The 27,107-nt window shown below is 48.4% G+C and overlaps 1 protein-coding gene across 1 annotated transcript; it reads right to left on the bottom strand.

The window, feature by feature from the left end:
- Positions 1–6,298: 6,298 nt before the first annotated feature.
- SSTR2 (somatostatin receptor 2) lies at positions 6,299–7,669 on the bottom strand (the record flags this gene model as incomplete). Its single annotated transcript, XM_080923859.1, has 2 exons — positions 6,299–6,346; positions 6,677–7,669. The coding sequence occupies 2 exons, from the start codon at positions 7,667–7,669 to the stop codon at positions 6,299–6,301; spliced, it is 1,041 nt and encodes a 346-aa protein (XP_080779985.1).
- Positions 7,670–27,107: the final 19,438 nt, after the last annotated feature.

The following is a 27,107-nucleotide window of genomic DNA, read 5'->3' as shown; positions in this document are numbered from 1 at the left end:
CCTGTAAGGCTCTGGGATCACCCACCAATCAGGTTTGGCATGGCTGGTCCCCTGCTGTCCCTAGTGTGATGGATGGCCAGTTACCTCAGCCAGCTAACTGTGGATTTTGCTCTTATGATAGCAGTTGACCTCTGGGGCCCCTGCCCTGGCCCTTTAAGAATCTTCTTCGTGAGGAGCTGTTGGTAGACCTGCCCCTGGGCCGTGCTCTCTGTTGACCTCCATGTTGCTTTCTTCAGTGGCTTCTACTGCCAAGGAATCTTCTCCATTGCTTAGGCCACTACCACTGTACAGAGTGACCTCTGTACTGTCTCCTCTCTGCTCTCCTCTCTCTGTCTCTCTCTCTCTGTCTCTGTCTCTCTCTGTCTCTCTTGTCTCTCTCTGTCTCTGTCTCTCTCTGTCTCTCTCTGTCTCTATCTCTCTCTGTCTTTCTCTCTCTCTCTGTCTCTGTCTCTCTGTTTCTCTCTCTGTCTCTCTCTCTCATGTTTTGTTTATAATGTATTTTGCTGTTTCACTGGCACATACGCCTGTGTACCACATCTGGATCTATTGCTCACAGAGGCCAGAAGAGGGCACCAGACCCTCCGGAACTGAAGTTACAGATTGTCTGAGCCACAATGCTTGGAACCCAGATTTTCTGGAAGAGCAGCAAGCGAGCTTGACCTCTGAGCCACCTATCCAGCCCCTTGTCACATCTTTGTGAAAAGGTCAGATCGTTGTATCTGTAAACCGGGACATCCCTTTTCCGCTTCCGTTTCTGGTGGCAGCAGGAATAGAAGTGAGCGATTCTCCCTCTGGAAGACCAGTATCCCAGCAAAGAAGTCCAGTCCTTCCCCTCCCCACCTGTGTTAGGGAGGAGAGAGTTGCAAAATGAAGACTGCTCCCACCCATGTGTCAGCTCCGTACCTGTGCAATGGAAGCCAAGCCTGTACCTTCAGCGTTCTCCTGCTTCCGGACTCTGTCCAACGGGAGGCAGGCGCTCACTGGACCAGGGACCCTTTTAATGGCATTATGCTCTTAGGAGACTCAATAATACTTTCCAGTGGGTTTGCCTAGGTCTAGGCTAATATTTAGCCCCGTTTTCAGGCATAGTCCAGATACAAACAGACATCCTAAGACATCTCCAGGATAATGAATGGATCACCCACTAGTGTTCAACCCCTCTGAATGCAAGAAGGGGCAGCTGGCATCGGAATGGCCGTGTGTGTGTGTGTGTGTGTGTGTGTGTGTGTGTGTCTTAGTCTTTGAGACTGTATTCTCAGCCCAGTGGTTGCTGAATCAAATAGGTAACAACAGTTACAGAAGATTGTCCTCCTTAAAAGAATTCTATCCCTACATAAGCTGCAAGGGGGAAAAAATGAAAACAAGAAACGAAGAGATTCTGCCAGTGGGATTATTCCCAGGAATTTGCCCACAGAAGGAAAACAAACTCTTAAGGCAAGATTTGCTTTGATAGAACATTTTTGCCTGGGAATTCATTATTCTGAAGCTGGCAAAGATGTGGATGAGACAAATGACCGATTCCAAGTCATTACTTATAAGCTCAAGCACTTGTCTGTTACTCCCGAGAGACTGCACACACACACACACATACACACACACACACACTCACACACACACATCAGAAGCCATAATCAGATTTCCCAACCACACCCCGAAACTGCTTGGATCCTCCTGCCATATTTCTTGGGCGAGGCAGAAACGCTTGACTCTCACCCACTGTGACTTCCCTTCAGTGAACAGTCACCCTTGGAACTGATGTTGGAGGAGGTGTAGACCTCGACCGCCATTGTCATTGCCCATCCACCCACCCCGGTGTTCATACTGCACATTTGGGAAGCTGAAGCCAGCAGGGTCTGCAGGCAGCACTTGTGCCCTGCCATCTAGAGGAAGTCAGATCTGTATAAGCAAACAGGCTCTGCAGGTCCCCGGAGTCCCCTCTGCCTGCTGCGGGTCCCCGGAGTCCCCTCTGCCTGCCATTTCACCTCCACTGTCCTCCTCACACCATTGGCACATGTTCTAAGCTAAGACACAAACCCAACACAATTTTCACATCCAAGGTTACTCAGCTCTCTGGCACTGAAACCACAGCCAACATTATTTAGCACCCCCGGAGCTCTGGTGCTGTCCAAATGCCTCTCCTGCTAAGTCTGTTGTGGGTTTAATCAGCCCCTAGCCAGCCCTTCTATTAGGAGGTGAGTAGTCGTCCGTAAAACCCGTCTGACCATCAGGGGTCACAAAGTTGATCAGAGGCATTTTTTTTAAAGAAAAAGATTTATTTTACTTTTAATTATGTTTATGTGTGTCCGTTTGTGTGTGCCTGGGTGCAGGTGTTCACAGAAGCCAGGAGAGGGCGTTAGATCCATAGAGTTGGGGGTCCCGGGTTAATTGGAGCAGCCCAGCATGGGTCCTTGGAACCAAACTCTGCCAGAGGAGCAAGTGCTTTTGACTGCCGAGCTAGTCTTCCAGCCCTGATGTATTACTTTATTGTACCTACTTCCCCTTTATCCACGGCTCCTGTCCTTATGATGAAGCTAAGAGTGACTTTTTGAACTAAAATTGTGTTAACATTTACGATTTTTTTTTCTTTTGGATAAAAGAAATCCAGAGAACAAGTCATCTTTGGACGCTTCAGGGGCTGCAGAGATGGAACAGTGGTTAAGATCCATGACTTCTTATGAAGGACCAGGTTTCATTTTTTAGTAGTCACAATGTCACAATTATCTGTGACTCCCATCTCAGAAAATCCAGTGCCCTCTTCTGCCTCCCAAAGGCACCAGGCATGCACATGGTACACAGACATGCATGAAAACAAAACATTCATATGTATAACATAAAATGATATATTTTAAATTTTTAATTAAATTATAAATATAGGTGGATTAACAGATGAAACATAAATATCTATATCATGGGACCTGATTGCTTATCTGGATGGAGTTAATTACTAACCGTGTGTGTTTGTGTATGTGTTGTATGTGTGTTCATGTGTATGCATGCTATGTGTTGACAGGGTATGTGTGTGTATGTGTGTGTGCATGTGTGTGTGCATGTGTATGTATGTGTGTGTATGTGTATATATGTGTGTGTATGTGTGTATGTGTGTGTGCATGTGTATGTATGTATGTGTGTGTGCATGTGTGTGCATGTGTATGTATGTGTGTGCATGTGTGTGTGCATGTGTATGTGTGTGTGCATGTGTATGTGTGTGTGCATGTGTATGTGTGTGTACATGTGTATGTATGTATGTGTGTGTGTGCATGTGTGTGTATGTGTGTGTGTGTATGTGTGTGTGCATGTGTATGTGTGTGCATGTGTATGTGTGTGCATGTGTATGTATGTATGTGTGTGTGCATGTGTCTGTGTGTATGTGTGTGTGCATGTGTATGTATGTATGTATGTGTGTGTGCATGTGTGTGTGTGTGTGTGTGTGTGTGTGTGTGTGGTGTATCAGAGGATAGCCTTGAGTGTTGAATGCTAGGCACATCTGCTCTTTGTTTGAGACAGGGTTTCATTGGCCTGGCTGGCTAGTTGCCTACCGAGCTTCCAGAGATCCATTTCTCTCTGCCTCCCAGTTCGCCATCGCTGGAATCACAAACACATGTCTTGCACTTGACTTTTTTTGTGTGGATTCTGGGGATTGAACATAGGTTCCCAAAGCTGTGAGATCACCTCTGAGCCTTGTACCATGAGTATTAAAGTCCTCTTTCTTCTCCTTCAAATGACCATCCTGTCGCTGAGCGCCCCCAGACACTGCTTAGACGATCCATCTTGAAGTTATTGGTGGCTTCTTAGGATCAAAGCCTTGTTGGAGGCAATTTTTCAAGCTACAGGGACAGGAACACTATAGCATTACTCAGACCTGTCTTCCTGAAATGATTGCTATCATTCTGGGTTTCTTAGATCCATTTCCTAAGTGGGGAAAAAAAAGAGGCTTTTTTTTTTTTCAGAGACCAATATTTCCAATTGTGGTGATGGTAAAGGTGAATCTGTAGAACTTCCTTGCAATTTCCCCCCTCATTTGTATCAAAAAGAAAAGGAAACAGTGACTATTTGTTACGGCTACCAAGAAGCCGGCTCAAAGCTGAACTGGTAACTAATTAACTTTGCCTCTGGTAACAGTCTGGAATTTCTCTATATACGCTTGTCTTATTTTGCAACAACGCTCCTTGTAGTCTTGGTTTATGGTTGCTTTTACTTTAGGGTGGATTTATTTGCCTATCACAAATCCCACTGAACACATCTTTCTAAGTAGTAGTAAGTAGTTTTGGGGAGCCAGGCGGTATTGCCATAGCTGGAGAGTTAACACAGCCCACCAAGGTAAGCTAGCCACGGGCAGGGCAGTCAGCTGTTCTGACCCCTCAGTCCTTGCTTATGGAGCCAGAAGAAAGCACATTTTAAACTACAGTTGGAGTCTACGTGTGGGATGCTAAGTGTGATGTTTACTGAACCCAGAGTGGGCAGCAGCATCTACACACCTGCTCCTGTGACCAACCAAGGGGGTGAGGGCTGAAACGTTACTTGTCACATGTACACAAAGAGGGAGGCTTAATTAGCATATCTAATGAATAATGAATGGTCTAATTAGCATATCCAAGCATCACAGTATCTGTATGACACTTCATGTGTGGACAGCTGAGGAAGTCGGTGACGCAGTCGTCCCTGTGAAGGGTGGGGCTCCTAGCCTGTGCCCTGCACATGTCTCTACACTCCTTTAGCTGACCTTAATTTAATGTTTCTTTCATAAGCACCATTCCTGAGTCTTCACTTTCGTGAAGTTCATAAAGCTTTGTATACAGTCCTTTAGAAACCATACTTGTCATCTGGGGAGATGATTACGGGTGAAGGTACTTGCTCGCTGAGCAAGCCTGGTGACCTGAATTTGGTCCCCACAACCCACGTAAAGGTGGGAGGCAGGGATCAGCCCCATAAAGTTGCTCACTGACATCCACACATGTGCCTCGGCAAGCGTGCCTCCTCCCTGTTAATAATAAATACATGAAAATCCAGAAATACTTCCGGGAGCTGAGGAGATGGCTTATTCAGGTGGCACATCTGCTGCCCAAGTGTGAGGACCCGAATCTGGATCCCCAGAGCTCATCAAAAGGTCACCTGTGTTGGAGGGAGATAGCATTCCACCTCAAGCACACACACACCCACACAGGAGCACACACGAGCGTGCACACACAGACACAGGCACAAACATGCATATACACTGCATATACACAGACAGGAAGAAACAGCAGCAGCTTGCCCCCAAGAACAAGAAAACCCAAAACACCTTTGGGTGGCTGTGGAATTACATTTCTGTTTTCTTTCTTTAAGACATCTCATTAAGAAGAAAGCGATTTCATTGGTTTCCCTTAAAGGTATAATTCTACTTCATTTTCCTTTTCATTGTGGTTATTTATTTGTGTGTGTGTGTGTGTGTGTGTGTGTGTGTGTGCACACGAGCACATGCACGCACGAGAGCTCACACTGGCACAGGTAGGTGTTGGGAGAAAATTGTTTCCCCTGGGAATCCTAGTCTGATTTTTGCCTTTCAGGCTCCCAACCCCTTCCTTCCCCAATGGTTCCTGAAACGAAAGGAATTTTCAGAGAGAAAACTATAATCTGACCTCGAAGCAGGCTTTGTCTTGATAAGCACAATGATCTATGGCCACAACCCTTCAAGTCCTTTCGGGTAAATGAGTAACTGATCGGATCCGAGAGGCAAGCTCAAGTTTACATCCTGACTCTCAGGGAATATTCTGTCTCTCCTCACTCTGACTCGGCTTGTTTGAAATCGACGAAAACGCCCATCCCAGCGCAGACGCAGCACCTGTGGGGCTGGGAGCGTATATATCATAGGGGCCCTCCAGGAAAAGAATACAATACTACCTTACGTTCAACTTTTTTTTCCGTTTTTTTACAAAAACATATTATTATATGGATAGAATGCTCATGCTCCTGGGTCTGGGAGAGGCCCATGCAAGAGAGACGCTGGAAGCATACATTAGATTCACGCCGACTCGGCAAGTCCTTTTCTTCAGGTTCAGCGTTGGGATAAATGTCCACCTATACTAGACACACACGAACTAGCTACTTGTGTTTACAAAACACGGGACACGTGTGTACTGGCTCCGCAGAGACTGGGGTGGGGGTGGGGATATACAAATGTAAATATCAGATCACAAGATTACATAGCGTATAAGCACACATACACACGGGACTTTGATTTAGTTTTGTTTTTTTTTCCGGTGTCTGCGGGGGTGGGGTGGGGGTGGGGGTGGGGGGAGGGGTGGGGCTTCTTTCCACCAGGTCACACCCAGGCAGTGATGTCCTCTTCTCCAGATTTTGAATTGCATGCCTGCACGAAAACGTTCGCTTTAGGGGAGACGTGATCAGAGGGGTATACTTTCGGACAAGCCAGACTCAGATCCTGTTCTCTGAACGGGGCTCGTGTGGAAACACTGCTCTGCTCTAGAAGCCGGGCATGATGGGTAGGGGAGGCAGGAAGCGGAAGCGGAAGCGGGTGAGTGGGAAGCGCACTGCCAGGAGGCGTGTTGCGTTCCTGGGCTGTTCAGATACTGGTTTGGAGGTCTCCATTGAGGAGGGTCCTCTGGGTCTCCGTGGTCTCATTCAGCCGGGACTTGTCCTGCTTACTGTCGCTCCGCTCCCCATCCTCTGTACCACTCACCTTGACCAAGCAAAGAACATTCTGGAAGCTCTTCTTGAAGTTGTCGGACAAGAAGGCGTACAGGATGGGATTGGCACAGCTGTTGGCGTAGGTGAGGATCACCACAAAGTCAAACATGCCCTTCAGGGCAGGGGTGGGACTGATGGCCACAGACACGGACGAGACGTTGAAGATGTAGAAAGGGAGCCAGCAGAAGATGAAGACAGCCACCACTATGGACACCATTCGGGTCACCTTTTTCTCTGATTTTTTCCTCTTGGATGACCCCACACGGATTCCAGAGGACTTCACCTTGATGATGATGAACAGGTAGCAGAGACAAATGATGGTGAGGGGTACCAGGAACCCCAGGATGAAGGCGTAGATGATGAAACCTGTGTACCACGCCCCAGATTCGCCTGGCCAGTTGATGGTACAGCTGCTTCTGCCCCACTGGTTGCTCCGGAGGCCAGCATAGATCATGATGGGCAAAATGACGAGCAGAGACACACCCCACACGGCCACATTGATCATCTTGGCTGTCCGGGGTCGCCTCCATTTGGCTGACTTAATGGGGTGCACTACAGCCAGGTAACGGTCGATGCTCATGACCGTCAAGCAGAAGATGCTGGTGAACTGATTAATACCGTCTACAGTCATGACCACCCGGCAGATGGCCTTCCCAAAAGGCCAGTGGACCAGCGCCACCTGCATGGCCAAGAAGGGCAGCCCTAACATGAAGAGTTCATCCGCAATGGCCAGGTTGAGGATGTAAATGTTGGTGATGGTTTTCATCTTGGCGTAGCGGAGGATGACATAAATGACGAGCGTGTTGCCGCACAGCCCAATGACGCACACCACGAAGTAGATGAACGTGAGGACCGCGTTGCTTGTCATGTCGTAGTATGGCTCTGTCTGGTTGGAGCCATTGCTTGGCCCCAGTGAGCCGTTGAGGTCAAATGGAGAGGGTATCCATACTTGGCTCCCGTTGAAGTGCTCAGGGGTCATCTCCATGGCTGCCTTTCAGTCAGTCTAGAAGCAAGCAGCCCAGAGATCTTCCTCTCACCTCAGTGGGCTCTGGGGGCCAAGTGTCTAAAGTGACATCTGGAAAAAGAGGCAGAAAAAGTAACTGTCAGTCCCTGGCTATTCCTTGTTCATCTTCTTAGTCATTCTACCCCTCCCCCCACTCTCTGTCTTTTGTGTATTCATGTGTGCTGCTGCTGCGTGTGTGCGAGTGAGTGTGTATGTGTGTGTGTAGGCCACACACCACTTCTAACTGTTGTTACATAGGTTCTGTACGACACCCATTTTTGAGTCAGGATTTTTTACCACGTAGCTTGGGCTAGCTGTTCGTCGAGCTGCGGAGACCCACCTGTGTCTGCCTCCCCACCGCTGTGGTTCCAGATACCCGCATCACATTTCCCGGCAGTTTTATGTGGTTCTAGAGGTTGAACTCAGGTCTCCTTGCTCGTAAGTCAGGCACTTTACTGACTGAACCATTTCCCTCTCTCTCTCCATTTTCCTCACCCCCACACCTCTTTTTGAGCCGAGCTAGCCTGGAGTTCACTATGTAGCCTTAGCTGACTTTGCATGCACAGTTCTTCCCATGTCTGGGCCTCTGCTGTGTGGGGTTACAGACTCCAGCCACAATCCCTTCTTCAGATTCTATGCATTTTCTTTTCTTTTTTAAAATTGGATATTTTATTTATTTACATTCCAAATGTTATCCCCTTTCCTAGTTTCCCCTCTGCAACCCCTTATCCCATCCCCCCTTACCATGTCTTCTATGAGGGTGCTAACCCACCCACTCACCCACTCCTGCCTCACCGCCCTAGCATTCCTCTTCATGGGGGCATTGAGCCTTCACAGGACCAAGGGCCTCCCCTCCCATTGATGCAAGATAAGACCCCTTCGGCTCCTTCAGTCCTTCCCCTAATTTCTCCACTGGGGACCCTTCTCAGTCCGATGGTTGGTTGCGAGCATCTGCATCTGTATTGGTCAGGGTCTGGCAGAGCCTTTCAGGAGACAGCTGTATCAGGCTCCTGTTAGCAAGCACTTCTTGGCTTCAGCAATAGCGACTGAGTTTGGTGACTATATATGGGATGGATCCCCAGGTGGGGCAGTCTCTGGATGGCCTTTCCTTCAGTCTCTGCTCTCTACTCTTTATCCCTGTATTTCCTTTAGACAGGAACAATTCTGGGTTAAAATTTTGGAGATGGGTGGGTGGCCCTATCCCTCAACTGGGGGCCATGCCTAACCTCTGGATATGGGCTCTACAGGTTCTCCCTCCCCTTTGTGGGGTATTTCATCCAATGTCATCTCTTTGGGGTCCTGGGAGACTCTTGCTTTCCTGGCATCTTGGACTTTCTGGTGGTCACCCCCAGTTCCCCATCCTTCTCTGCATTTTCAATTGAAAAGCAAGTTTTTATTTTTATTTTATTTTTCGAGCTGCCAGCCCGCCTGTCGGCTTGCAGACCATTTTCAAATGGTGGGGGAAGGGTTTGAGTTTAACCATCATCCTAGATGACACATATGGGGTGGCCAGCTATGACTTCAAACACATAGACTTTGACCCCTAAGGAACTGACTGGTCCAGACTGTAAAAAGACAGATCTTAGAGGGCTTCAGCATCTGACCCTGGAGGAATATGACAGCAGCATTCAGGGTCCCCAAGAAGTACTCTATGCTGGCTTGATGTCTGCTTGGCAGAGCTTTCAATCAGAGATCCCCCCATCCCCCCAGAGATGGGAAAATCCATGAATTTAAAGGGAGAACAAACTTTGGCTCCACAGTTGAGCCCCACGTGACCTCATGCCCAGCCCTTAACTGCTGTAACCTTCCTTTGTTAACACAGGGGTGTCATGAAGGTTAAACAGGAGAAAGCATGTGCAAATGCTGAACCTTGTGCAGGCTCATAATCAGAGCCTCATAAATGTCCCCCCCCCCATCTCTACTGTTGCATTATGTCGAATTTATTGAAGCCTGCCCACACAGTGAATCGAGCTATAGTTTTCAATATTAAAAGAGTCTGGCTTTCTGTCATTTTTAAAAAAAAATGAGGCTTTAGGCCTTTTCCTCCTCCTCTTCCTCCTCTTCTCCTTCTCCTCCTCATCCTCTTCTTCCTCTTCTCCTCCTCTCGGTTCTATTTTCTAATGCTCAATGTTCTCCATCCCCCACTCCACCTCTGCTTGGAAAACCCCTTCCTAAAGGTTGCTTGCCTACAGTTCTCTGATTTAGGGCAAAAACAAACAAGCAAACAAAAACAAAATAGGGAAACCAGGTGAGGGATGCAGGCTCTTCATGAATGTCAAAAGATGCTTTCAAAAAGACGGATGGAGTCCATTCACACCCACTGTCCCCTTCCCTGGGAGGTGAGGATTCTGTTTTCCCTCAGTGGGAACTGAGGCTTAGAGAGTCAAAGTCCTTGGTAGAGTGGGCACTTGGGCATGAGCCACCTGGCCCAAAGTCTTTTGTGATTGTCACCACGTTCCAGCTGATGCTCAGTGGATGGAAACTGGTGGCTGGTACTTGGGCCTTAGTTTGAAGCCACTGACTGGAGTGACCTCCATGCTGAGAAAATAATGAGACTTCTGTTGGCTTGGCCTAAGATGTAAAGCACCAGATCAACCCATAATTAAACAATTTACCACAGTTATAAAAGGTCTCTCTCTCTCTCTCTCTCTCTCTCTCTCTCTCTCTCTCTCTCTCTCTGTGTGTGTGTGTGTGTGTGTCACTGTGCTGGGGGCCTGTAGCAGCTAATACTTCAATGGGGGAGAAGGGTGTCAAGTCACATAGTGTGTGAAATGCAAGGAAATAAGCCTTTGAACAAAGGATGTTAGGACACAGCCCTTCCCTGGGGGGTTCTCAGGAAGGTGGGGGCTGGGTCTTGTGAGTATGAAGAGTGAGGAACTTAGGGCAGGACGTCCATCCAGGAAGAGGAGAGAGAGCTGGTCAAGGGCTGAGATGTCCAGCATCTCTAGATCCTGCGCCTGTCACGTTTCTTCTAGGCAGAGGGCTCCTCCAAGTGATTGCCTAACGCTGGTAGAGGCTGCAAGGGAAGTTAAAGATGGAGCAAGCAACAGGCAGATGGGAGTCTTGCCCACCTCGGCCTCTGATTCATTCTCACATGCTTGCCACAGTGAGGTCTGGGGTTTTTGCATTTGTATTATTGGGGACCCACGGCGGCATTGTGTTTGCACTGGGTAAGCAAGCAGAAGCAGGCGGCCATTCCAACCAGAAGCTGTAAAGAAACTGTTTTTAGTGTCCTCAGATTAACTCAGATTATTTCCACACCCCCCCCTTTCCCATCTTGTCAGTGACTTAATTCTATAGACCCAGAATCCTGTTCAAGCTGCCCACAGTGGGACCTCACAGGAACCATTAGCTTGTGCCACCTATGGACCATGAGAGGGTACTTCAGTGTTTGACTGGGACTGAAGATCCCTGGGCTGTGGAATCCCTGTCTAGAGCCAAAAGGAGGTGGAGTGGAGGAAGGGGGGGAGAAGGAAGAGGAGGGGAAAGAGGAAGACAGAGGTGGTACAAGGCCCAGTGTGACTCTTCAGCCCAAACTGTGCCCTTTGTGCAGAACCAGAATGAATGGCAGGGGTGGAGGGGGTGTCACTTTTTTCCCCCTGAAATTGGCTGACACACACTTTGGGGAGGAAAGTCTTGGAAGGTGGATGGGGGTCATATGCTGGGAATGCCAAGTCCCAGACATGAGCATAGAACCTAGGAGTTCTATATGACAAGCCCAAGACCTCCAAGTGGCTTCTTTTCCTTTTCCGATTGTCTCATCGAAAGTGAATTCCAAATGCCACCAGCCGATACTTGTTGAATTGTGGTTAAATTGAATGCACTGGGAAGTTGGATTCTCTGCTTTGGTTTTTTTTTTTTTTTCCAGTGTCATGGCTGTTAAATACTGGCCTGTGGTTTGGTGGGTGGCTTCCCCTGAGAGAGTCCTGGCACTGACGGAAAGAAGAATTTCCAGTCAGGAATCCCTTCTCTCTTCCCACAGCCAGAGAATGTGAGGTGGGTTAAAGATCTATCCCAGCTTTAGTTTCTTTCAAACATCTTTCTGTTGTGAGCCCTCAAGACCTCCCCACCCCCAAGCCTGCCTGCCAGACGCTTACACACACACACACACACACCTCCAAGAACCTGAGCTTGGAACTTGAGCCGCTACTAGATTAGACAGCAGCAGCCCTGTGTGGTCCACCACAGCGCTAGAGTGCCCCTCGCCATTGGGGCGGAAGTGGATAAGCGAGCCTCAGAACGACAGAGTTAGTGTGAGGAAAATATTTGGGGCCATGACTCGCTGACCCTAGAAACCAAGTGGTCCCTAAAGGGTCTCCACCGTTTCTAGGAAGATTAAGGGAGAGTGGACTAAGGTGCCTGTATGTCCAGCTTCGAAACGCAAAGGGTGCCAGGGACAGCTAGGAGCGCTGACGGTTGCTTGAGGTCCTGACCAATTGATTCTTTTCAACCTAGACAGATTCTGGGGCGGTGGGCGGGGAGGGCGGTGGGCGGGGAGGGCAGTGTGTGTGTGTGTGTGGGGGGGGTAATTGACCGCGAATCTGGGCCGCCTCCCCATCGCGGGATAAAAAGCCCGGAAAAATCTGTTTCCTTCTCTTTCGGAGACGTTCTTATCACCTGTCCTTCCCTAACTTAGGTCTCAGCATGTGAACCCTGTAGGGGCACTTAGCATGTCCCTTTTCCTTTAGCTGATCGATCTCGCTTTCCTTGGACCAGAGCTGTTTCGCGGGTGGCTAGGAAACAAGTTGTCCCCATCACATCTACCACCTGGACACTCGGGCTCGCAGGGCACGCGCCATCCTACTTGAGCATTGGCTTTGAGAACAAATCCGTCCCGGAACACACTACCTTTCCACCCCAGACACCAGGATATGCACCGTTCATCCACCTGTCAACTCCAAAGGCACAAAAGCAGGGAATTTGCGCGCCGAGACCAACATGCAGGTCGCTGGGATCGGCGGTCTATCCCCATGCAGGTGCCTAAAGTGTGCCTTTCCCTCCCCCCATCTCTCTGTGACACACGCATACGCACACGCGCACCCCTCACCTTGCTTTTCCACGAGCACTCGCTTCTCTGCGTTCTGTCGTTCCCAAAAGCTGCCCTTTACCCAGCCGGGCGCCCGGGAGCGCAGCAGGCTTAGGGAATGTTTGGCGCTCGGCGGTGGCTCCCGGGCTCCTAGCTTCCTTGGCTTGCTCGTGCGGGCCCTTCTGGGGTCTGAGAGAGCTTGCCTGGGTCCCGAGAGAGCTACCCTGGCCTGCAGATCATCGACGCCCAGCCGCGCACTGGTGCTCCAGGCGCCGGTGGCCTCGCGAGCGCGCCGGTGGCTGCGCCGCTAGCATTGGCCCGGGCGGGTGGCAGCCCCTGGGCACACTTCCCCACGCCCCCACCCATGACGTCACGTCAGCTTGGCTCCGCCTGCCGAGTCCTGTAGGACCCGGTGAGCAGAGTAGAGAAACCTGCGGGTGACCGAGGGCGCCCAGTGAGGATAAGCCAGCCGACCTGCATGCTGGTGGATGGTAAAGCGATGTTAGTGTCCCCACAACTCCTCCCGATGAGGACGTGTGTGGCTTTCTCTCCGATTTCAGAGACTCGGTCCGGTTGTACCCAACAAATTCCAAGCAGCTGGTGCGGCGACTGGGGTGACCTAGACTAGCTCCAGGACCTTTAAGAGGTGTTCTCAAGTTTGCAAAGCCGTGCCTACCACGGACCAGTCCCAGGAACAGGGCACAGGTTGCAGAGCTAGGCTAAGGGCAGAGAAAATAAGGGGGGGGGGGGATGAAAACAGCAAGCGGGTCTCTATGCAGTCGCCTGCAGGTGTGTGTGTGTGTGTGTGTGTGTGTGTGTGTCTCACCTGTCTTCAGTTCCCGCAGCCAGCAGGCTCCGGGGGGCTCCACGGGTCTCCCAACTGGAGGCCCCGGGGCCACGCAGTCTCTCTAAGCTTTAATTTAGTCTGTCAGTCACGGCTTGCTGGTCTGACCCAGCCCCAGCCCAACCGTTCCGCCTACGCTCTGTGGTGCTCTGCGGGAGCAAAGAAGGACTTGCAAGAAGTGGGAGATGTGTCGCATCAAGTTGCAGCTATTTATTTTTTGACTGTGATGATTCAGTCGGTGTTCCAATACTTTAATAAGTCATAATCAATCCCGTAGCCTCCCTTCCCTTCCCTCTCACCACGCCGCGCGCGCGTACGCGAACACACACACACACACACACACAGAGAAACAGAGACAGAGAGATAGGGAATCAGAGACAGACAGTGCCCCGGGGTGGTTTCTAGAACATGAAAAATCAGACAGCAAACCCTGATTAGCTTTCTCTGTGGGCCCTGATGCGACCATGCTGTGGATGATCTGTTTGCGTGTTCATCTGGGGAAAGCATAAATCCAGAAGTTGTGTGTGTGTGTGTGTGTGTGTGTGTGTGTGTGTGTGTGTGTGTGGTGAGTTTTGACAGGGAAAGGGAACCAGCAGGTAAAAGCAGCCCAGAATTGCTTGTGAATCAGGGTGTCTCCCACGGGCATCTATCTCTGTGAGACGTGTGGACTCTGGGTTTTATGAAGATTGGGGTAGGGGTTGTCAGGTCCTAGTGGTGACAGGGGTGGGGAGGCCCTCTTGTCTTTACTTTCTTTGGGGCAGGGTTGAGGGACTGAATAGTGTCGATCTCAGGATGAGAGGAGTGGCCCTGGGGAAAAGAAGGGAACAGGGATACTCAAGTCGCATCCTTCCTCCGAGACATAGTTGTTACAATGCATTTTGGCCCCCCTAGTTTAAAACCAATAGCGCTCTTCCAGGATCAGAAAAGGAGGAAAAGCCAGGAAGTGACCATTCTGAGTTCAGATCTCGGGTATCACGTGACCTTGTAAAAATTCTTCAACTGTTGCTGCTCAGTGTGTGTTTAGGAAAATCGCTCAGGCAAAAGAGGAACCCCTGGTTCTCAGTGTTTCCTTCCCCCATACACAAGGTGACCCCCAGGGGGCGGTGTACAGTTTTTCTGGTTTCTATTCTTCTGATTCCGTATTAACACCACCAGCAAAAAAAAAAAAAAAAAAAAAAAAAAAAAAAAAATGCAGGCTGCTCCTATCAGCTAAATAATCCTTTCCCAAACAACCTGGGGATCATTTCTGTATGCTCTTAACGTGCTGAGCACACACAATAAAATCCACCCTTCATGCACTTGGGAAACCTTTCCCCAGCTCTCTGGAAGTCAGATCTGACAGGCCCAGTCCCCATGGACAGATGAAACCTGGGATTCCTATCTCCTGCAGCTGGCCCCGTGAGATCTGCACACATTGACCTTGAGAGCAGACAATGTCATCTAGAACAATTATTGGTTTTGTCCCGTTCTTGTGTGCCGCTTTCCCCTCCCCCCACCTGTGAATGACTCCTTAGAGCTCTGAAAGCACTTTTGACTTTACTGCATGCCCCTCCCCCCTCTCTCCATGGGCAGCCCCTTTAGTAACTAATAAGACCTTGAACCACAAATATACAGGGGTTGCAAAAGAGATAAGATAACCTCCTTCCTCACTGGCTTGCTTGGCATCTTTTTTTTTTAATTAAAGATTTATTTATTTATGTATATGAGTGCACTGTAGCATCTTCAGACACACCAGAAGAGGGCATCTGATTCCATTACAGATGGTTGTGAGTCACCACGTGATTGCTGGGAATTGAACTCAGGACCTCTGGAAGAGCAGTCTGTGCTCTTAACCGCTGAGCCATCTCTCCAGCCCCTGGTATGTCTTTGAGCCAATGAAATGACACACCTCTTCATTTTTGCACTTATCAGAGGGACACTAGGTGGCAGGAAATGACGACCAGTAATGGCCTGGGAGTTCAGCAGGGGACAGACCGGGAACTCAAGTAGGTCATCCTGTCTGGTCGCTTAGAGGCTCTATCAACTAAATGGGGAGCAATTATTTCTCTGCCATCAATTTGGTGGAAGTAAATGTTTCAGTTTAGCTTAGAGGAAAAGAGTGAGGCGTAGGAGAGCTGGATTGTTGATTTGATGGCGTTAGATGGCAAACCAGACATCTGGCACAGGGTCTGTCATCTGCACGTGTGATATTTCTGTGGATGGAGCATGTCAAATGTGGGGTGCTTTGGAATTCAGGCTGGCCTTAAATGTGTGGCGATCCTCCTGCCTCTGCCTCTAGAGTGAGGAGATTGCAGGCTTGTGCTGCCCCACCTGGCCTTGATGTTCCGTTTGGAAAATATGGTCTGTGACCACCGCGATTCTTTAAAGAGATGCCCATTTGGCGTAGAGGGCTTGAGGGCTCTTTAGATGCACCAAGGGTGACAGGAGCCCCTTCCCTTTTCTCTCCCTGCATGTGGGTCCTTCTTGGAAACTGCTCCTAAGTCTGGAGTCAGTGAACCCTTCCCTCACTCCTCTTCCCACTCCCTCCCTTCTCCATCTTGTGCACGAGAGGGACCTCGGAGTCTCTGATGTATAGAGCCAATGTCCCATCATTGTAAGGGGGGAAACCCAGGTGACTTGCCCAAGACAATTCAGGCAGGGAATAGAAAGGTGGAAGTTGGGCTGGAGAGATGGCTCAGCGGTTAAGGTCACTGTCTGCTCTTCCAGAGGTCCTGAGTTCAATTCCCAGCAACCACATGGTGGCTCACAACCATCTGTGATAAGAAAGGCAAGAGTCGAGTTGGTTGACAGCATCAGGCTTCTTCCATAGGATACAGCCCACATGGTCATGAATCCCCGGATGAGGCAAGGGAGTCCTTCCCTCTTCTGGTCCGAGCATCTCTCTTCCCCTAGTTCGTCATGTTTGAGGAACGTAGCAAGGTTCCTTGGCTCTCATCCTGGAGCAAGTCCTCAGTGAGAGCTGGGAAAGATGCAGCTGTCTCCAAGGAGACTCCCAGAGTGCTTACTTACTGGAGTGCTCCTCTGTCACAGGTCCTTCAGGAGGAGAGTGTTACCCATCACACCTGACTGGTTGGTGCAGGTGCCTTCTGAGGTGCCGTCTGTTCCCGGCCCATTGTCTTGCATGGGGCCCATGTCTATGTTCAGTAACCCTTGAGTATTCCTGGTTCTGCCACTGGCACCATTCATTTGGTCATTTGAAGACATCTTGAGGCAAGAAACTGGCTGGCCTTAATTTACCCCAGCGTTTCACACTTAATTTAGCCCCAAAAACCTTCCTGTGGCTCCACTTGAACATGTACTGAGTGCTTACCATGTGCTGTGCCGGGTGCTTTGTGTTAATTTGACACGTCCTCGCTGCAGACTTACTGAGCCCAATCAGTATTCCCTTTTCTGAATGGACCGACCAAGGCACAGAGAGACTGAGTTCACCAGGGTTACAAAGCTACCAGTTCAGGCTATCTGCTTTGTGAGTACCCACAGCTCGGTTACCCAGGGCAACAGAGGTTGGCAGATCCATCTTCTACAACTTGACTAGATGGAAGAGGGACCATTCCTCTAATGTCTAATGGGTAGCCTGCATCTCTCTCTGTCTCTCTGTCTCTGTCTCTATGTCTCTCTCTCTCTCTCTCTCTCTCTCTCTCTCTGTGTGTGTGTGTGTGTGTGCACGCGAGAGCGATTGGGAACTCAACAAGTGTGTGCCCTGCTGATGAGCACAAGGAAGCACCTGTCTCCCTCTCCCTAGCATGGGCATTTCAGGCAGGCACCACTAGACTTGGCCTTTCCCCCCCTTAAGTATGGGTTCTAGGGATCAAACTCAGATACTCAAACACATCGAACCCTTAATGGACTGAGCCACCTCCACCCCCAGTATGGTTTTAATTATCTGTAGTTGTCCTTAGCCTCAGGATGTCTTTCTAGATGGGTTCTGACCAGTTCCCCAAATACTCTGGGGTTCTGACAACTATCTGGTCCTCCACTCCCCTCATTTCCTGCTCAGAACTGTCTGTTTTTCACCTGCAGTACTGGTGGGTGATCTGCTACCCTTTGGGCAGAGGGGAGAAAGGACAGCTGCTTATGGGGTGGGCTTTCTGCTAGCTGGGACTTTTATAAAGAGTGTTGTCTTGGCTCTGTTCTTAAGAGATTCCGATTTCTTCAGGTGGTTTCACTGTGACCCAGAGAGATGTCCCAGAAGCTAAATCTCTTGGTTTTAGATGATGGAGAAAGAAAGACTGCCCTGGGGCGGCCCCGATGTGACTAGGTCTCTTTTTACTCTAGAGTCTCTTTGGGCTTCATTTCAGTCCCAGCCTAAGCACCTCACCTCTGTGTAAGGGGGTCAGGCACAAGGCTTTGGGAACCTCTTTGCTCCTGCACCAGACCAAAGTATTAGAATCTGTCACCCAGCCTGTGCCCTCCTGTGATAGAGCCAGGGTAGGAGGGCAAGCATCTCTGCCTTCTGGCCAGTTCCCACCCTAAGCATGCTGTGTCTTATGGGAATGGCATGGCTCAGCTTGTGAGAGCCACAGCAGCCCACAAATGGTCCAGAGGCTGTGTGTGGCTTTCCATGGCTGGGTCTGTGCTGAATCACGAGGAACCAGTGTTACCTGGTCTCAGGGATAGAATAGAGGCTTCAGATGGAATCCTCCTTCCCCCTTGGGTCTATGTGCCTATGTGTCACCAGGATGGAGTCGGGGGGCTTAATGAGGAGTCCCGCTCTGTCCCCTCACTGCTCTGAACACTGTCCTTGCCCATTTCTTCCTGTCCTATGGCAAATAAAAAGACATCTTTTCCTTAAGAGGCCATCTTGACATGGCTTTGGGGATGGGGAACGTACAGACCCATGGAGGGTCTTCAGGTGGAGATGCTGGCGTGGCTTTGGTGGAGACTGTCCTCTGCACTAAACTGTGTGTCATTTCTTTGTGAGTTCCAGCTCTTTCTTTGAGTCAGGCATTTCCACCCCTGAAGGGCCTCTATCCCTAGCAAGTAAAAGCTAAGAATTGTTCCAGTAACCAGTTGATTGACAGGCATTTTCCTATCTCTGTGGGGGCTGCTCTCTGAAACTGCCGCTTAGTACCAAACCCTATGTAAGGTACGTTTTTACCTCCAGATAAAGTTTTTTTTTTAAAAAAGATTTATTTATTTTATTCATATGAGTACATTATAGTTTCTTCAGACACACCATAGAGGGCATCAGATCCCATTACAGATGGTTGTGAGCCACCATGTGGTTGCTGGGAATTGAACTCAGGACCTCTGGAAGAGCAGTGAGTGCTCTTAACTACTGAGCCATTTCTCCAGCCCCCCAGATAAAGTTTTTAAAAATTAGGCATAGAAAAAAAAAAGAGCAATACTCTCTAACTAATAATAAAATACAGCAACCATAGTAGGATGTAAGAAAAGTTATGCTGTGTTAAGTTATGGATGATACATTTCTGGAATTTTAATTTTATATTTTCAGACCTCGGTTTACTGTGAGAATCTGAGACTGTAGAAAGAACCTTGGAAAGAAGCAGCTTTAAACCCTTCGAGCTGCAGTTCCTATGCCGGCCTGAGGGTGGCGTGTGCGCACGGAACTCCTCTCGGGGGTGGGGTGGGGTCCACCCTTTTCTCTCAGCTCCAGCCCCGCAGGATGGAACCCAAAAGGCCCCTCTCCAGCTGTGCTTTTCTCCTCTCCTCCCTTCTCCACTCTTGAGAAGTGACTCAGAGTGATGGCCCTGGCGCCATTTAGGGAAAAGCCACCGTGGATGGGGAGAGAGAAGCTGTTATAAGGGATTGGCTTCAGAGACATAGCTCTCCTGGAGTAAGGGAACTGCTGAATTCTTTTACTTGAGCCTCACAAGTAGCTGAGAGTACAGACGCCTCCTGCATCCGATAGAGAGAGCCCTGTTACCCAAGTGGATGTGGGCAGGCTCTTGAAAGGCTGTTGCCAGGAGCCGCCTGCCTGCCTGTTTCTGCCTCTGCTGAGTGCCTTTGAGGCAGGAAGCTCTTGCCCTTCCCTCCACAGTGACACCGGAGTCCCTAGAGCTCTGGATTTCGGATTTCGGTTGCAGGACCAGGAGGGGCTTTGTTCAGCTCTGGGTGGTGTCTAGGGATGGGCCCTGGCTACTTTCCAAAGTGACAATTCAATGGTAGCTTCTCCCTCGTGGGACAGCTGGCTGACTTTGTTTGGTGGTCTCGCTGCTAGTCCCCAGGCTTCGCGGTACTCGCCTGCTCCGGGGCCCCAGAACAGATGGTCAGTCCAGGGAGGGGCTGTGGGAGGCTTCTTCATCCTTCGAGTCATTATCTGTCTTCTCTTGCCCACCCCGCTACTCCACCGCCCCCTGCAAGTGCTGCGGGGTGTGCTTCTGTCCCCCCTCACGCCCCCAGTCGCTCTCCTGTGACTGGATCTCTTCTAAACAGATTGGCCCTGTGGCTGCTGCCAGAGCTTCATTTCTCTACGCTACTTCAGACACTCAGTCTCTCTCCAGAAAGACTCTTTCATTTGGGCGTTAGGAAGCGTGGCAACCCCTGTGCTCTGTTTTGTTTGTTTGCCTTGTTTTCTGCCAGCCAGGATATGTAACTGTTTTGAATAACAGGATACCAGGCTTGGGAGAAGTAGGAGAGGCCAGTAAGAGCTTTGAGGATTCCAAATGTGACCCGACAGAGCAGGTGACTGGGGGAGGGAGGTGGGACTCTGAGCATGACACTGCAGAAGGACTTAATAAGCTTAAACGGAGCTCAAACGGTGTTTATGTAGCATACGTATGCCCAGCGTATAAAAAGTCTGAGCAACGTAAAAGACTTGGGCTGTATCTAAACATCGTGTCTACCTCCTCCATACTGATTTGGCACCAGCAAGCCTGCTCGAACCTCGTGGTTTCATTGAGCTCCAAGCTGAATTTTTAAAGGAAAAATTCCAAAAAGTGATTTGGCAGCGGTGGCGTGGGATACACAGTTTTCTAGGACAAGCGCTTCTGAGTGTAAGTTGACTTAGACGGCTCAGAAATAGCGACCACTCACTCACTCGATGTACAGTTCTAATGTGCTCAGTGCAAACAAAACAGCCTAGAGCTCACAATGGACAATGGACTCATGCCCGTGAAGATTATCTCTCTATGTGGCACTCCTATGTAGGTACAAGCACTGTTCATCCACCCATCCATCCATTTATCCATCCATCCATCCATCTACCCATCCACTCATCCACCCATTCATCTATCCACCCACCCACCCACCCATCCATCCATCTACGTACCCACCCACCCATCCATCCATCCATCCATCCATCCATCCATCCATCCATCCATCAATCCACCCATCCATACACCCACCCACCCTTCCATCCACTCATCCACCTGTCCGTCTGTCCGTCCATCCATCCATCCATCCATACATACATACATACATACATACATCCATACATACATCCATCCATCCATACACACATCTACTTAATCATCCATCCACCAATCCAACCATCCATCCATCCATCCATCCATCCATCCATCCAGTCAACAAACAAACAAACAAAAAAAGTATTTCAGAGAAATCTTGTTTTCTAAACCCTGAGATTGAACTTCTGATGGTGTCCTCTTGGGACCAGGAAACCCATAAAACTTAACCTTGAACCCTGTATCCTTAGCAGGAAACATGTAGGGAAGTATTTATAGATTTGAGATGCTTCTCCCTCTGTGGCTCTTCCAGAAATCAGGTGTTTTTTTTATGGGTTCTTACATTCTCTCCAAGAGATGCTCCAGGGTTGTTATGTCTAAAATGGTTTCTGTCCCTGTTTTTGGTACTTTACCAGAAAACTGGCAGTTTGTCAAAAAGCAATTAGTGGAACATGACTTGGTGACTATTTGATGCACTTCTGTGGTGGGCTGGGAGGGAGGGCATCTTTGGCCCCCTGTGTGGATAGAGGCTGCCTGGTGGGCTCGGATTACTCATCCTGGTTAATTTCTCCTAAACTTACATCATCCTCTGTAATTGAGGTATAAATAGTAAAATGTATGCTGATTGTATGAGCCGGTCTCTAACACAGGGCTGCAGCGGGATTTGTTTGGCCAGTAAGACCTTCTGATTTGAGTTGAGCTTTCTGTTTATTAAGTTATATATAAAGATGTTTTAGAGAGAGGCAAAGGGTAGGAGGAGTAGCCTGAGGAGATACATGGCTCCTCTCTGCCCGTCCATTTCTGATGCCCTCCCAAGGACAGGCAATTCTGATTATTTCTGCCAGTTTTCTTCTATTGGTTTACTTAAATGTGCTGTAAATGGCACAAGGCACCTCTATCTTTTTAAAATTTTTTCTCTTTTAGATACTGTTGACTTTCCTCTGTAAAAGATGCCCAACTTAGCACTTCAGAATCTCCCAGATCCCTTCCTTTTCTTTCCAGCAAACCAGTAGTCAGTATTTGCGTTTTTTGTGACTACGTAGATGTCTAAAGCCGAGTCAAGAGCTCTCGTCTGCTGGCTTCTCTCTCTTGTAGAGCTTTTTGTTTTCCCTGGATTAATGATTACCTCTTTTCTGGATTTCTTTTTCCCTTTGCTTACTTTTCTATGGCTCTGTAAACGATTCGTTCTCAAATTCTGACAGTTGGGAGGACTGTGGCCAAGTGTTACTTTTCTCTTATTTTGAAAGGCCTACTTATTTTTATTTTATGTGTGTGTGTGTGTTTTGCCTGCCTGCATGTCTATTTACCACGGATGTGCAGTTACCTCTGAGGCCAGACAAAGGCATCGGATCCCCTGGAACTGGCATTACAGATGGTTGTGAGCCATCATCTGGGTGGCAGGAACCTGGGTCTCTAGAAAAGTAGCCAGTGCTCTTAGCCTCTGAGCCATCTCTCCAAGCATGGCTTCCTTGTCTCATTTTGGGTTTGGTTTACTTGGCTGTGTGGGTGGAACATCACCTCCAGGAACTACCAGAGTGGTGGTTCTTAACCTGTGGGTCACAACCAGAGCATGAGGATCTGGGTTAAAGGGTTGCAGCATCAGGAAGGCTGGGAACCACTGTTTCAGGGGAAGAATATGTTACAGTCAGACTTAAAGATGATCTGACCCCATGATACAAGTAGCCTATGTTACTCACACCTCATGGGACACCACCCACAGTGGTGTGATGGGAATGATACTTTACTTCCTAGGTTAGGGGAAAGAGCTCTTCTGAAGTGTGTGTGTGTTCACATGTTTGTGTGTATACATGTAAAGATCAGACAGAGCACACTCAAGTGTTATTCCTTAGGCCCCTTCCACCTTGTTTGAGACAGGGTCTCTCTGTGTAGTCCTGGCTATCCTATAATTTGCTCTGTAGACCAGGCTGGCCTTGATCTCAAAGAACTTCCTGGGTTCTCTTTGAAACCATGCATGTACCACCACCCTTGAGAATATTCCTTCATCGTTTTTTTTTTTTTTTTTTAAATAAAGACTTGATAAAGCCTGCTTTGCATTATATAAAGATTTGTTTACTTTTATGTGTGCAGGGGTTTTATGTCTGTTCACCACGTGCATGCGGTGCCCACAACTGCCAGAAGAGGGCATGGAGTCCCTGGAACTGAAGCTATGGATGGTTGAGGGTCACCATTTGACAGTGCTGAGAACCAAACCTAGGTCCTGCAGCCAGTGCTCTTAACTGATCTCTCTAGCACCTACATTCTTAATTCTATTGTTACTTTAGGTACTTGGAACACCTTTTCTTCTCTTTACTTTCTTTTTTCCCCTGGTGTTTTTATTATACAGCTAGACCCCATTTCTCATATCCTTGCTTAATTTTTTTTCTCTTTATTGCTGTTGTTTTACTTTCTGCATGATATTCTTTAAAGAGTACTTGTTTATTTTCTATATGGATGTACACTGCCTCTCTCTTCAATTTGATCCCATTACAGAAGGTTGTGAGCCACCATGTGGTTGCTGGGAATTGAACTCAGGACCTCTGGAAGAGCAGGAGTCAGTGCTCTTAACCGCTGAGCCATCTCTCCAGCTCCTCTGAGTGATATTTTATTCCGAATTCCTGTATTGCTCTTTTAAGATTTCAACCATGGCATTTCTAAACTCCAAGAACTCGTTCTAGAGGCATTCAGTCTATAAAGATATAGTTTTTATATATCTTTTTATATATCATATATATAATATAAAATATTTGTATATATTTTATAGCTTTCTGTTATGCCGCAGTTCTGACCTCCCATTCTGACTCTCTGAGGACAGTTCTTACTTTTAATCTTCTGTCTCTTGCTAGCCCCTTAGCACAGGCATTTTTATCTGTCACTCAGGGTTTTCTAGGGATGCCTGTAGTGATCCTGGATAAATTATGTCCTAGTGGCAAGCACTCACGTGTTCTCTGACGGCCCCCCTCACATAGGTGTGGCTGACTAGGATTTGGTCACTGGAACCGTCTGGCTACTCTGTTAAAGAACCTGTGTGTGTTATTGCATTGTTTTCATCGTGTTGGCAGAATTCTTGACAAAAGCAACTGACGCTTCGTTTTGTGTCACTGTTGAAGAGCGCAGATGATTGATGGGAAAGGCATGGTGGGAGGAGCCTGAGGCGGCTGGTCACATGGCATCTGCGGTCAGGAAGCAGAGGGCTGTGAATGCAGAGACGTCTTCTCAGCTCGCTTTCATCATCAGATTGCTTTCCTCCTTTGTATGTAGTCCGTGGCCCTGGCGTGCATAATGGAATTGCTCATATTTGGGATGGATCCGACCACCTCAGTTAACCCGATCTAGAAACATGACCGGCCCACCCACAGTATACCCAGAAGTTGGTCTCCTCAGTGATTCTGGATTTCGTCCAACTGACGCTCGCTATCAACTGCTGCTTTCTACAAACCCACAGAGCTCCAGCCTAGATCCTAGAGTCCTTAACACTGGCTACTTCTAGGGCTTGAGGAGCCAAATGGGAGGAAGTGGTACAGGATGTCACCGTAAGGGATTCCAGATGTGTATTTAAATACCTTCCTTATAGCCTTGTAGCCCATCTTTACCTCCTGGTAGACCCCATAGCCCAAAGTCTAGATCCTGATCAGTCCAGCCCTTGCAAAGATAACAGTCTGGGGGGAGAGCTGCCCTGTAAGGTAACAGGTCTATAACAGGTCTAAACATAGAACTGTTCAGCAGGTCCACTTCTCTCCAACCCTGAGTTCTCTGTTCCTGGACAGCTTTGGAGTTTTGCAATGTGAACAGAGTTTCTGTTTGATTGTTGTTTTTTTTTTTTTGTTGTTGTTTTGTTTTTTGTTTTGTTTTGTTTTCCTTTCCCTTTTGAAGTTAGCTGTCTCCCTGGTGGTTTTCCACTTCCAAATCGGTGTTGCGGTTTTCTTGCTTGATGTCAATTCTCTCTTCTTATTCCTTCCCCTTTGAGCCATTTCCCCCCTTACTGGCATCTTAGAGTAGTATGATGCTCTGAATGTGAATGGCCCTCTACAGCTCTGTTCTGAACTTGGTGGAACTATTTGGGAAGGATTAGGAGGTGTGGCCTTGTTGGAGGACTTGTGTCACTGGGGGTGGGTTTGAAGTTTGAAAAGCCCACTCTAGGCCCAATCTCTTGTTCTCTGCTTGCTGCCTGTATGTTAGCTGTTGCTCCAGTGCCATACCTGTCTGCCTCCCATCATGATGATCATGGACTATATAACACACTGTATATAAACTGTAAGCCAGCCCTCAATGGAATGCTTTCTTTTATGAGAGCTGTCTTGTTCATAGTGCCTCTTAATAACAGTAGAACAGTCACCAAGATCAGTAATTTGGAAGGAAGAAGGGAAACTCATGTGGATCATCTGATCTATTTTATAAGATTTATTTTATTGTCTGTATGGTTAAGTTCACCATGGGTGTGCAGTACCTGAGGAGACCAGAAGAAGTCATTGGATCTCCTGGAACTGGAGTTACAGGCAGTTGTGAGCTCCCCGATATAGGAGCTGGGAGCTGAACTCAGGTCTTCTGGAAGAGCAGCAAGCACGTTTAACCATTGAACAATCTCTTCAGCCCCCTCATCTGCTGTGTTTAAACAGACATCTTAACAGGGAGTCTGCATTTGAGTGCTGTTTGATCTTATTAATTTGTGTGTGTGTGTGTGTGTGTGTGTGTGTGTGTGTGTGTGCGTGTGCGTGCGTGCGTGTGTGTATGTGTGTGTATTTTTTAAAGGTATATTTTCTTTCTTTGTGTATATGGGTACCAGCAGTGGTCAGACGAGGGTGTTGGATCCTCTACAATTGGATTTACAGATGGTAGTGAGCCACCATGTGGGTGCTGGGAAGCAAACATAGGTCTTTTTCAGGAGTAGCCAATGCTCTTAACCAGTGAGCCATCTCTCCAGCACTATGTAAAGATACTTTAAATTCTCATTTAGTTGCTTATGACCAGTTGAGCAATGTTAAACTGGTTAGCTTTGAACTTGATTATTAATTTGTTTGGCTAAATGCTTTTCAGTTTAGGCAGCTCACACAGGGTCCCCACCTCAGGGATTTTTTTGGTTCCTCACTCTGGGTCAGTCAGAGTGAGCTGGTGGCGAGGCTACACTACCAGAGTCTCCGTCAAACAACGCCATTGTTGTTATGCCTGCCTTTGCTACCAGAGCTGACCTGATGTCTGCTGTGTGTCTATATGTACACACACACACACACACACACACACACACACACACACACATACACACTATAGATAGATAGGTAGATAGATAAGTAAAATACTTATATTTATTTGGTTAAAAAATAAAACCATAACAAAAGCCCCATGGATAAGATAATCATCATTCCCAGACCTTGGTAAAACACTCCTGTGGCCTTCTGGTCTTCTCTAGGCCAACCTGTAGCTTCCTTCAGCTCCATCCTCTTCACCAAGAGCAGTTAGCTTGTGGCTTCTCCAGCCTTGTTCAGTTTACCCTCCCCATCTGGGGATCACTGCAGCTGACAGGACAACCCCCCACTGTTCCTCCTGAAAGACCTCCGAAGGGAGACCCTCACTCAAATCTTAGGAGAGGCGCGCACCCAGCGAGGCACCGAGACCAGACTTGCTGCAATCGCATGAGGAAGTTTATTGAAAGTGAAACAGAGTGAGATCTCAGGCCAGCATGCTGGGGTCGAGACTTTCGACAACGGCCTGAACTTGTAACAGGCTTATAAAGGCAAAAATCACAAAGGAGGGGGAGGACGGGGGAATGAGGAAATTCAAAGGGGAAGAATCATACATTTTTTTATCAGTACCCCCCCCCCCCCCCCGCACACCTAGGGCGTTGGAACATTCCACAGAGGTCATCCGGACCTTCTGTGGTATTTTGGGAACTCAAATCTCAAGAAAGTGGGATTTCCTGGGTGGGATTTCCTGGGAGCGATTTCCTACAGAGGAAATCCCTAGGGCAAGGAATCAGTGTCCTTTGACAACCTTTTACTCTTCACTCCCACCAGAAGGAATCCCAGTCTTTGGATGACATGCTCCAACCTGATAAAGCCGTCTCAGAGTCTCCCCTGCCTTCTGCCTAAGTCTGCCCTTCTCCTGCCTAAGCACCAAGGCCAGTCCTCCTATGTGCACTTCTTGGCACAGCAAATGAGGAGAGACTGGAATCAGGTTCTTGCTGGTGTTCTG

The sequence above is a fragment of the Micromys minutus genome, assembly GCF_963924665.1.
Source record: "Micromys minutus genome assembly, chromosome: 10".
In the NCBI taxonomy this organism is placed as follows: domain Eukaryota; kingdom Metazoa; phylum Chordata; class Mammalia; order Rodentia; family Muridae; genus Micromys; species Micromys minutus.
This window is presented reverse-complemented; position numbering and strand designations above follow the sequence as displayed.